The 12,833-nt window shown below is 35.9% G+C and overlaps 2 protein-coding genes across 6 annotated transcripts; one reads left to right on the forward strand and one right to left on the reverse strand.

The window, feature by feature from the left end:
• Positions 1 to 1,476: 1,476 nt before the first annotated feature.
• Positions 1,477 to 9,573, reverse strand: LOC126697316 (pentatricopeptide repeat-containing protein At2g16880). 5 transcript variants are annotated; one of them, XM_050394261.1, is made up of 4 exons: positions 7,191 to 9,573; positions 5,797 to 5,888; positions 3,912 to 3,999; positions 1,477 to 1,777 (listed from the first exon to the last, which is right to left on the reverse strand). In XM_050394261.1, the coding sequence occupies exon 1, from the start codon at positions 9,566 to 9,568 to the stop codon at positions 7,262 to 7,264; it is 2,307 nt and encodes a 768-aa protein (XP_050250218.1). In that variant the 5' UTR covers positions 9,569 to 9,573; the 3' UTR covers positions 1,477 to 1,777; positions 3,912 to 3,999; positions 5,797 to 5,888; positions 7,191 to 7,261. The 5 variants fall into 5 exon arrangements, with proteins under 5 accessions (XP_050250218.1, XP_050250216.1, XP_050250217.1 ...); XM_050394259.1 differs by having other exon boundaries at positions 3,912 to 4,019; XM_050394260.1 differs by having other exon boundaries at positions 3,912 to 4,048.
• Positions 9,574 to 9,839: 266 nt separating this feature from the next.
• On the forward strand, positions 9,840 to 12,461 carry LOC126697319 (uncharacterized). The gene is made up of 3 exons (XM_050394266.1): positions 9,840 to 10,006; positions 11,653 to 12,001; positions 12,226 to 12,461. Exons 1-3 carry the CDS (start codon positions 9,846 to 9,848, stop codon positions 12,289 to 12,291), a joined length of 576 nt encoding a protein of 191 aa, XP_050250223.1. The 5' UTR covers positions 9,840 to 9,845; the 3' UTR covers positions 12,292 to 12,461.
• Positions 12,462 to 12,833: the final 372 nt, after the last annotated feature.

Consider the following 12,833-nt stretch of genomic DNA (forward strand, 5'->3'; position numbering starts at 1 on the left):
TTTTCCCAAAAGAATCACTTTTCTTCTTTTTCCCAAACGAATCACTTCAGATTTAGTAAAACGTTTTACATGCACAATTATACGAGCTCTCTTTTTACTATTTATTTTTATGAATCATATGAGCTGTTTTTTATTTTATTTTTTTAATTAAGAATAATTGTATTAAGGAAAGAGAGGAAGGCCCAGACCCATATTTACCTTCAGGATAGAAAATTCAATTAGGAAATAAAGAAATGGTTAGTAAAAAATTGGCATTACAAATTACAATCACTAAATTATTTGGAGAAGCTAAAGAAGATTGTTGGATGTTTTCTATGACAATTTAAGACCCACTGGTTGCATAAAATAACTTACCAAATAAAAGAAAGAAAAGTATAATGTAAAACGACTGCCCCGAAGGCCCCAACGAATTTGATTGATTGATATTAAATATATACAAGAATAAACAACGAAATAAATTAGGACTAATTTCAATAAGAAAGGAAAAAAATGTCAAAGTCAAAGTCTTGAAAGCAGACCAATGGCTCTAGTCATTTGAAAGTGATCAGTACCTAATTAAAAATGCACAAGGAGTATACAATCACACTGAAGTCAACAACAACAAAAATTGCATTGGTCGGTCATGGTAAATATATACAGCCACTCCATGTACATATATTTTTTTAAATCGGAGTATATTGAACACAAATGCACAAAAATCACATATACTAGGCACATGATTGATGCTTGTGTGTGTATTCTTCTGCATTTCTTTTTTAATTTTTTTTTTTCCTTTCCTCTTTCCAAACTCAGAAATTTTACAAAATGCAGAAATATTGCAGATATGAAAGTAAAAAGATAAACCAAACAAAACCAGAAAAGAAAAACTACAAGATCAATGCATGGGAGTACCACAATGGGTTGATATTTGGTACTTCACTGCTACTTCCATCACTGTGCTCCACTGCTGTTACAACTATAAACAACATGTACCTTCGAGCGTGGATTACTTTAAACTAAACTATATTTGGTAGGAAGGAAACTGGGAGGAGGAAGGGTAAAGGGAGTCCGTCTCCCCCTATTGTCGTTTGGTAGGAGGGAAGAAAATGAGAAAGGAAGAAGAGAATAGCACTCTATTTGTTTCAATGTAAAATATTTGTAAAAGTAAAATATTTTACATGTAAAATATTTGCTAAAAAATATTTTCATTTTACAATATTTGGCAGTGTATATGAAAATACTGTGTAAATATTTTCTAGTGTTTGGCACAATGTAAAATGGGAAAAAAAATCTATTAAAAAATTAAAACATTTTTTTTATAAACTTCCAAAAAATATATAGAGACGGACGAGGGATCATTAGAGCTAATAAAAAATAATGTTCTTTACTTAATTTTGAACAAACTTTCTGCCAGACTATAAAAGTTTTTGCTCACTTTACAACAAACAAATTCCTTTACTTTCTAAAGTGAAGCTGACGATAATTTCTTATTCAAAAAGTTGGGCAAGTAGCAATATGGAATTAGATTGTCTTCAGAAAGCTGGGCAAATGCTTTGCCGTGTGACACAAGAATAAGTATACGATCACCCACCATCCCACATACAATAAGATGCTGAAAAATCCCAAAATATGTTTATTTTCTACACCAAGCTGAAATAATAATCAGCAGTTGGAACAAATAAATCACTAACTGTCGCTCAAAAATAATACAACAATATGAACTACATCTGGTTTGTCAGAATTCCTTTAATATCTTCTCACTTGATACACCATCTGCTACAAGAATTGAATTAAATTCCTGCAGCCAGAATCAAACATCACTAGTGTTACTATAAAACATTAAATTGGAGACCAAAATTAGTAGCTTTGATATTACTGACTGCAAATAATGTTATGCAGCATATACCAGCAACGCTGACAATTTAGATGAACCAATAAGATGAAGGTGATAAAATGCAGTAATCAGTAGGCATCTAAACTAAAACTAGTGTCATGTGGCGTACATGCTAACAATTAATGATGTATAAAAGCATTGAGCATATCATGCTCTTTCATATGCTGATGCATTCCTGCACCAATGCCACCACAAAGACATACATAGAACAAAAAGAATAGGTGAGCAACAGTAGGGCCACAAGCAAAGAATTATGGTATGACTGTTACAAGAAACAGCCTAGATTTTGACAGGTCCAAACAGAAGAAAGAAAAATCATGTAGTTGACACAAATTGCTGGTATTTAAGGCTTTCCCTAGCTAATATTTTCGTGAGGAGGGGGGGAATCTGAAAATTTTCCATAAATCTTACTAAGCTAATAACAAACTAAAGATTGTTGGAAACAATACCTATCTCCAAAACAGAACATTAGCTTAACAATTATTGTTGTCACATTTAGCAGCTTATACTAAAGGCCCCAAGCCAGTGGCCTGGGCCTCTCACATTTTCCATTCTGAACCAACAACCCATCTTGACTCTTCCAATCAAGAGGTAGGGGTTCAAATTTCTCAACCAAGATACAGCAGAACCTGCAAAATATTTCTGGACAAAACCCAGAACCAAGCTTTATAGAGTTTTTTTTTTTTTTTTTTAAATAAGAGCTTGATAGAGAATGAGTACAGCAAAGCTAGCTTTTTTTCTGACCCAAATCTTGATTTGCATGTATTCTTGTCTGACTTATATTACAGGTTTTACAGAAGTTTGATAACTTTTGGGTCCAAACATGGAAAAAAAATTAAATCTCCATTTAAAAAAAATAATAATAATAAGAACACGTAATCAAAACTATAATGTTAATGTCATTAATGTATGAAGTCAACAAGACAATTTTAGTGTCAATCTCAAGACTGCTTGGGTAATTAGCTTGAGCACAACGTGTAGCTCGTCAAAATTTTAAAGAATAGCAATATTTGTTGGTATTGTGCCCAATGGAAGCCTATGATGTTCCTATTCAGCTAGTTCACACAATTTGAAGTCTCTAGCTCTGTATATAAGGCAACATTAGCCGGATATTGTGTAGTGTCCAGAAATTACAATCAATATGCTTCCCAAATGCATTACTCAGAGGTTGATATAAATAATTAAATATGAATCAAAAGCCTAGTTTCCTTATTATCTTCTTTGAATTTTAACTAAGCTCGGGCTATTTGGAACGCAAGAAACAAGTTCAATTTTGAACAGGTTCAGGTGCATCCAAGGGTGATTATACAGGGTGCTAGTGGATTATTGGAAAACTACCAAAGCATGATGGCAGCACAGGTCTAATCTGATAGCTAGAGGGTAGTTGTTGTCTGGCCTCATGTTCTTTTGGCCTTATTCAATTTCTTCTTTCTCTTTTCCTGGGGATATCGCTTTGTTGGGCTGGTGTTCCCCCTAGCTGAGTTTGCTCTTAAGTCGGTTTTTACTTGTATTATTCCATAGTATCAATCAAAGTTTCTATCGTTTTTAGCTCCAAAAAAAAAATGTTATATATATCACAAAGAAACACTGAAAAAAAGAAAAAACAAACAAACAAAATAGGGGCAACAACAATCCAGAGAAAAAGAAAAGAAAAGAAAATCATAAACTAGCATACAATAATTTCATCACACAAATATCATAATGCCACACATAAATAAAACCCCAAAAACAAAACCCAGATCTGAAAATCATAAATCCTAACTCATATCAAACAACCAATGTCAAAATCATCAAAAAAATAAATAAATAAATCTCACAACCAAATCAACACCAAAAAACCCATATGAAAAATGATAAGAAATCAAACATGTGTAAAAATTATGATTCATCAAAAATAAAACCTGAAACTTTGAGGTGTTTTTCTAGTAAGGAGTAGAAATCGAAACTAAGAAAAACCAGAGAAAGGATAGAGATGAAGAAAAATGAAAAAAAGAAAAGAAAAAAAAGAGAAATCTAATCTAAAAAGACAGAAAAGTACCTGGGTTTCGCCGGCAGAGGGTGGAGCTTGCTTATGGTGCCTCAAACCTTGGAGCCGGTGATGGGTGGGAGAGAGGGACCGGAGGTGGCTGGGTTTTTGGAGAGAAATCTGAGAGGGAGACTTAAGCGTGAAAGTGACTGGGAGGGAGGGAGTGATAAGTGTCGGGGTGTGAGGGAGGGAGCAAATGTAAAATGTTTTACCAAATATTTTACTGCAAAACAAACATCGTAAAATTGAAAAATATTTTCCTGAAAATATTTTACATCGAAGCAAACCGAGTGTAAATTACAATTTTATCATTATATCCCCATTTGTATGGTTTAGAGCAAGGACAAATTAACATTTCATACTCTTTTATTAAGTAATTCACTCTCCCTACTCTAATCAACCCATTTTTGGTGGATTGATTTGGCGGGCCAACGAGAGTTTTACCTCCCTTTAAACATATATATATATATATATATATATAGCAAATTTAACACAGCCCCTAAATGCATGGAAAGTTATCCATGGAGGGTTGGCAATAGGCGGTAGACAAGGCTTCCATTTTCTATCAATTATGAAAAACATGGGTATGCTTGTACAGCCTAAATTTGAAATTTTCATAATATCTGTAGTTTAGACGATAAAATTAACCATATAAGTAATTCATTTAATTAAAAATAAAAGGGTATATTAAAGTTTTGGCACTCGAACATTTTATTAGTATTTCTATTTCGTCCTTTTCCTTCTAACTGAGGCAATGTTGTCCTCCAATTTTTAGCATTGTTTCAATTTCGTCCTTTCATCAAAATTCGTAAAAATTGAGATAACAGGGTTAGGCAGATGCAAATCAAATTACTAAATTTGATGTGGCTAAATTACAGGGCAGTGCCATATGCCATGTCTACTAAAAAACTATCAAAAGGAAAAGCTCTCCACCCTCTCCAATATTAACTCAAAATGACTTTTGGGGGTAAGAATGGGAGGGGAAGTGTAAAGGAGAGCAATTCATGATTCAAAACTTCAAAGTTTTTCTGGTGATATTAGGGAGGCAAAAACAGAAAATCTCTCTCTGCTGAGTGCCACAACCCAGCTCCTTTCATGGGCAGCAGTTGACTTGAAAGTGCCCTATCCATTTTGATAATTGGGTTTTAAATCCTTAATTTTGCTTGTTCGGAAAGACTATCCTTTTAAGTGCAAAAGTTTGAAACAGCATTGGTGTTCTGGGCAAATAAGTGTTAGGAAAATAACAAGCAATGGTGTTTGGCTACATGGGTCATCGTGATCAAGGATCGTCCATCATCAATACTACCTCAAACCACCACAAGCATAATTCCAAGAAATTCCACCATGGATCCATTTAAATTTGATTCAAGCATTTTGATGATGTCTTTGTTACCAGTGGTAGTGACAAAATGTCAACCTTGGAGACAACATTTTTTGAGGGTTAGGGGAGGGGGGAGTCTGAAATTGCCTCTTTCATACTTCAATTCTCAACGCGAGAGAGAGAGAGAGAAAGAGTAAAGCTCTTGATCTGCAGTGAAGGTTGGGGTGGGGGACTAATTTGGTGAAGGCATTGGTGGGTATGGTGATGGTGGAGATTTTTTCCCCTTTTAATTTCAAATACACACACACACACACACACACACACACACACACACACACATATATATATATATATATATAAGTTTTTTAATTGACATGGCACATGGCACTGCCACCTAAACTAGCAATGTCAACAAATTTATTCAATGTAATTCTGTTATCTCAATTTAATAAATTTGGATGAAATAACAGAATTGAAATGATAAAGGGCAAAAAAATTGTTGCAATTAAAAGGATAGATGAAAATAAACATTAATAAAAGTTTACTTAACACAAAATAAAAAGAGAAATAGCTCACTTGGTATCATCAAATATCATCATATCACTGAAGCGCCTTCTCTTACGTTGCATCGCCTTCAGATCTTGAGTCAAGAGTACGGAAATCATTTCCTGCAAACCAATTTCAAATATAATCCTCTCCAGGTCATTGACAAATCCAACTTATCAAAAACAAATTTACTTATCCAAAGGTCATTGAAAAATCCAATAAATATACGATTAATCTATCATCTTCCTTAGAAGCATTAATGTTTATCAGGGGTTATGGATACAAAATTAGAGGAGGTTCCCAACTTCCATACATCTTGCATGGATATTTATACAGAGTTGCACTTGTATCATGCAGTTATAAGATGGTCGTACTTTATGTATGCAGCAATGACCTCCAATACATAGCTGCTAGCTAAAACTTCTTGGATTTAAAAGAAAAATATTTGGAGATAAATGCTTCTACAAAATGTATCCAATACTTCTTGCATTCTCCATAGTTACACAAACTGTATCTGACACTTCTGCATTCTCCATTGATACACACCACTATTCATATAAACTTTTAAATAAAAACCATCACGTCTCTTCTTGATCCCTAAAACTACATTCTTCTAGGCCTTTTATCTTTTTGCAAGCCTTCAACTTAAAACAAAACACTCCAATGTTTTAACTTGAATTTTGATATTAGCTTCTCCTGTGTAATTCCTCTTCCATCTTAACACAAAGGTATCTCCAGCAAAAACCCTAGGACTTTTCAGTTTCACAAAGTTTGGAATATACTTTTTTTTTTTTATGCAGGTGTGGGAATTTATAAATCACTCCATGTAAGATGGAAGAAAAGAAGGTGTTTGAAAATGCCAAAATAGCCAACAGATATCATCTATATTACCTCTGCTTTACACCATTTTATGTTTTGCTTTTTCATCTTACTATGAGATTCAACCAGACAATATACGATTCAGTGCAGGTACACCAATAAATTATTTAAAAAATTTATGTGTCAGAAGTCTCAATTTCACTATTCAATTTCAGATTTTTTTTTTTTAAGTACTATTTTTTTTTGTAAGTAAAAAGTAAATGATATTATTGTAAAAGTACTATTCAATTTCATATGTATGCATTTGTACATTCAATCCATGCACTAATGTGTAAATTACATGGACATTCTCATATGGTATGCAAGTGATTATGTATATATGCCTCAGCCAGTTGTTCCAAACTATTGACTGTTTAGGTAGAATTAAAAATCAAAAGCACTATATGAAAAGGGGAAAATAATAAAACTGATAGCAACACTAAATCCTTTTTAAAAAAAAAAAAAACTAATAGAATAACTCAATAAATAATTTAGGCAACCATTATCAGATGATAACCATGCACTACCATTCCTCTCTCAATTCCAAGCAGAAGGAAACATCTTACCTTAAATCCTTATGTGTGATGCCATGTAGAGCATGTTGATGACCATGTACTTGTCCATGCTGAAAAAATCGCTACAACCGGGCAACCTTTGATATGCTCTTTCGCCTCTTGATCAGGCCATCCATCAAACTAAATACAGTGGATTTATTTACAGAGACACCTTTCTGAGTGAGTTCTTCATAAATGCACATTGCTTCCTTGTATTTCCCTTGAGTACACAGCTCCTTGATCTGTTCTGAATGAGCAATAGAACTTGAATCAGACCCTTCTGGATTATCATGGGTTCCATCATCTTGCTCCTTGCCTAGTTGTGATGACTGATCAGATAGTTTTCCCATTTCAACCATTTTTGACATAAACTCCTCTGCTTCCTTAATTCTGCCTGCATCTATAAGCGCACCAAGAATGGCATTATATGTATACTGGTCAGGACCTAATTTCTTCTCTTCCATTTCTTCAAGAAGATCAAATACATCCTCAAATCTCCCCTCTTTGCATAGGCTTGAAATCAATGTGTTGTAAGTGACTGTATCAATTGTTTTCCCTTTTGAAATCCATGTGTTGAAAAGCTTAAGAGCCTTTTCTAGCATACCCTCTCTACAAAGCCCACAGAGAAGAATATTACACGTAAACACATCCGGCTTAAATGAATTCTCGACCATTTTGTTGTGGAACTGAAATGCTTTCTCAACATCCCCCTCCTGGCAGTAACCATGTATAATTGTGTTGTATGAAGTTTCATCTGGGACAAAACCACTCTCTAAAAGCTCATTCAATTTGTCTATTGCTTGATCAGTTTTTCCAGATTGGCATAGTCCTCCAATTATAGAGTTATAGGTGACAATACTGGGAAGGACCCCTTTCTCCTTCATCATATCCCAAACCTCCAAGGCTTTGTCCGGCTTTTCATCCTTAAAGTATCCCATCATCAAAGTTCCATAGCTTACCTCATCAATAATATAACCTCGCCTAGTGGCACTATTGAGCAACTTATAAGCTTCAGCAAGCTTCTTCTCCCCACAAAGAGTGTGTAGAATGGTATTAAGGGTAACAGTATCCATCTTCAAGCCTTTCCTACCCATCTCATCCATCATTCTAAACGCTTCCCCCATGTTCCCTGCTTTACAATACCCATTAATCAAAGTATTGTAAGTAACGCAATCCGGAGAAAACCCAATTTCTTCCATCTTCCTCAAAGTATTACTTGCTTCTTCCATCCTCCCCTCCTTACAAAACCACTTAACCAATATATTATGAGTAACTGCATTCATCTTCACTCCTTTCTCACTCATTTCCTCAATCAACTTCGATGCATCCGAACTTCCCTGCCACTCAAAACACCCGTCAATCAATGTATTATACGTAACCACATCTGGCAACAATTTCAAATTCTCCATCTCATCTCTCAACCTAAAAGCTTCCTCCATCCTACCCTCCTTACACAACCCCCAAATCAACATATTATAGGTCCAAATATCAGGCAACAAATTATCCCTCGTCATCAACTCCATCACACTGGCTGCCTCCTTCAACCACCCCATCTTACAATACCCACGAACCAAAATATTATATGTGTTCCTATTCGGCAACAACCCTCTATTCTTCATATCCAACAACAAATCCCTAGCCTCATTCAACCTCCCTTTTTTACAAAACGCATCCAATATTGTATTATAACTCACATTATCAGGCAAACAACCAAACTCACTCATTATATTAACCAACCCTAATGCATCACTAAACTTGTTCTCCAAGCAATACCCATAAATCATAATATTAAAGCTATTAGTATTCAAATTCACACCTAACTTAACAGCATCCTTAAAAACATCTCTACACAAAGAAATCGAATACGTGGACGGGTGTCTTACCAGAGCATTGAGGAGTGTGTTGCAAGTAAGCAAATTCGGGGTGAAACGAAGGCGCTTCATCTTGTGGAAAATCTGCATGGCGAGGTGGGGCTGCTTGGATTGGACATAGGCGCCAATGGAGGTGTCAAGAAGGGCTTTGGAGGGTTCGGGAACGAGGCGAGGCGGGTGGAGGAGGAAGCGGTGGAGCTCGTGGTGGCGGTCGGAGGCGATGAAGGATACGAGGAGGGACTTGGCGTCGGAGAATTTCTTGTGGGCGAAGAGGGAAGGGAGGAGAGAGAGGAGGGAATGGGGAGAGGAAGTGAGGGAAGGAGAGCGAGATTGGACGAATTTGAAGAAGGAGAGGAGGGTCGAAGGGAATGAGGATAGGGTTTTGGAGGAGAGCAGAGAGAGGAAGAGGGGTTGGGTCAGGTTTGGGAGATGTGGGGTTAGGGTTTCGAGTGGCGTGTTTGGGGTTGTGAGGATTTTGGTTATGGTTTCGAGGACTTGAGGTTTGGTGGTGTTGTTCATGGTGGCCACAATGGCTGTGTCTGTGTCTGTGTCTGTGTGTGTTAGGGTTTAAGCATTTGGGGGTTTTGGAGGTGCTAAGGGAAACGACACATCATATTCGGAAGTTGGGACTGACTGACACTGTGTGGGAAAAACGGTATATCGTTTATGTGGTTCTTATGATGATGATGAAATGGAATAAGGACGTGGGTGGGTTGCGTTGTTTGTGTCGTATTATTATTATATATGGATATGGTGTGCTTTGAGACAGACACTAATTAAGAACTTCAATTTATCAATGGGTGACTCAAAGGCTAAAGCAGAGGTTGTAGAGGTGAAGGCGATGGAAGCAACAGCAGAGAGCTTTAAAGAGTATGGTCAAGTCATAGAGGCTTCACCTGATGGTGATGAGTTCGGACCCCAAGATGCTCAGCTTGACCTCAGCCGTGGCATTCCCAGGTATATATATATATTCTTTTCCTCTCAATGATTCTCTCTCCGCCTTAAAATAATAATACAAATAACTCATCAAAACTAAAACAAACACAACCACCAGAACCAGATTATGGTGCCTTGGATCCACCCTCAAAACCCAACAGATCTGAGCTTGATTTTATACCCAGCGGCAGTTGATCGAGAGAGAGAGAGAAGAAACAAGACCAAGGGGCACAAAAACCACCATCAAACCAGACCAGCCACCACTGCCTCACCATCGGAAACCGCCACGGGCACCGCACGAATATAAAAAATAAAAAATAAACACAGACCCATCAACCACTGAACCCACCACCAGAAACCATCACACCCACTGCACAAATCAAACCAAACCCATCAACCACTGCACCCACCGTGCAAATCAATGCAAATATCAACCACTGCCGGTGACGTTAAGCTTCGGGTGGGCCGGCGGCGGTGAGACAGAGAGGTGAGAGTTTGAGAGTTGAGAGGCAGAGTTGAGACAGACGGAGAAAAAGAAGAATGAACAAATAATATTTTATATGGAGGAGAATAAATTTTTTTTTTTTTTTTTAGTTTTCAGCTACGAGCCGTATATGGTTGTTCACTATATTAACGTAGGTAAAAAATATACCTATACCATTATTATTGTAGCGCTTTTTTTGTATATAGTGGTGCTAAAAATAGTTTTTTAGTATCATTATTGTGGATGCTCTTATATTCAAATGGAGCTAAAATTATAACTGTTCATTCAATTGAGTATGCAATATGTGAAGAATACCATTAATTTTGTTAATATATTGATAAAATATTTGTAAAGATATTATAATCAAAAATTTTAGTTTGAAACATAAACAAGTACTTATGTGTGTTTTGATTTAGTGTTGACAAATTTCATATGATACATTGGGTGGGTTTGTATAAACTGTTCAAAAAAAAAAAAAAAAACTACGAGAAATTGTGTTGTGAAATAGAGTTTTGGGTTTTAAAAATAATCTTCTAAGCTCCAAAAACACCTAACCAAATCAGACCCATGTGTTAAAAAGAATTGTATTTAAATGTTGAAAAGTTGGGCAAAAGTTAGCATAAGAAGTTGTTTGAAGACATTGAAGAATGAAAGATTCGGCCGAGCAAAAGATGGACTCCAGAGTTATGAGGCCACTATAATGAGGAGGCAAATGGGTCATTTGCTGGAGTTGCATAAAGAATTTATTGTGACTGTTTCTTCTCCAGTAAATTTCCTATGAGTTTGGGTATTTTGGAGTGGATTTTAATTTGAAGAGTTTTTGAAAGGTTTTTTTTCACTTTGTCATCAATTATGTGTGCGCTTTTTACTGTTCTTGTTATCTTTATTGCTTTTAGATTTTTTGTGATAATTATTGTAGTTGTGTTACTTGTGTAATCTATAACAAGTAAACTCTAAAATTAATTAGCTTTTCAATCTTCTGCTTAAACTTTTGGAGTCTAAATCAAAATTTTCAATGTAAAATAACAGAACTAACTAAGAAGCTGTCAATTTTAAAGAGAGAACGAAATAAATGACCATATGGAAACAATTCACAACTTTTTCTAAGAAAGCTAAATTCAAGTTTATCTCCATTGATAAAAACTTTTCAGAGGGATTTGTGATGTTATAACTACGATAACAGGTTTTACATCATGCACATTGAAAACCGACCACTCAAGTTCTCCACAATCACACATCATGCAAGTGTGACCCAATGCCTTGGTTCAGTTGGTGGTAATGTTTGGTATCTTGGGGTTGCTAAGCCATCCATTGTGGACGATTATGAAGTTAACGATGACACTGGCGGCAACAATGAAATTGTGCAGTCTCATTGTGGTCATTTCTACGTGCCTCCGGCTGTTGAGAGTGTCTGTGTTTTCAGAGTTGAGGGATCGAAATTTCTGAAGCTGAATCGAGGGACATGGCATGCAGGACCATTGTTTAAGGCTGATACAATGGACTTCTACAACTTGGAATTGAGCAACACCAATGTAAGCTCTCTCTAAACTAGTTCTTAAGTTTATGTATGCCTTTTGGTGCATTTGCAAAGCTACCCTGGAATTGTGAAGTGATTTGAGCTCAGCCAGCAACCTTTTTTGAATCAAACACTACCAGGGAAGGCCTTGTGCATATAAACATGACAAATATGCATGTGTGCTGTTCTATGTAATTATCATTTTGAGAATTTATTTAATGTCTCTCTCTCTCTTTATAGGTGGTTGATCATACCACACACAACTTCAAAAGGGAAAATGGAGTGGCCTTCTTGATTAATGACTAGCTTGTTTTCAGCATCAACGGCTGTGGCTATTCCAGACACTCAATTGTATCAGTATAATATAAATTCTCATAGGGTTACATGCCCAGGCATACTTTCTGGATATCAAAACGACACAACAAAATGCTCATCTTGCATTAACTTTGATGTTAATTTACTGAGTTTATTTTCTACTGGGGTTCCAACTTCTAAATTCCCATCCAATCTTTAGTGAACTTAATACAAAAGTGGTAATAGTAAGGATCACATCACTCTCTTAAACTCATCACAAACAAACGTGGTTTTGTAACTTCTTCATCAATGAAACTACATTGGATGCATGTGTTACTTTTATCTGAGGAGTTGCTTCTGTTTTTCCTGTTTTTGCAGTCTTAGAACAATGAATGACAAATAAGTGTGAGCAATGATTTGTGCATGACTCGACCAAAAAAAATAGAGATTTATGCATGGCCATCACAATTTTCTGCCTGTCTTTCATCAAGTGGAAGCAGTGTAATCTTCTTCTTCTTCTTCTTCTTCTTCTTCTTTTTTTCTTTTTTTTTTTT

This window comes from Quercus robur, chromosome 8, assembly GCF_932294415.1.
Source record: "Quercus robur chromosome 8, dhQueRobu3.1, whole genome shotgun sequence".
Classification (NCBI taxonomy): Eukaryota; Viridiplantae; Streptophyta; class Magnoliopsida; order Fagales; family Fagaceae; genus Quercus; species Quercus robur.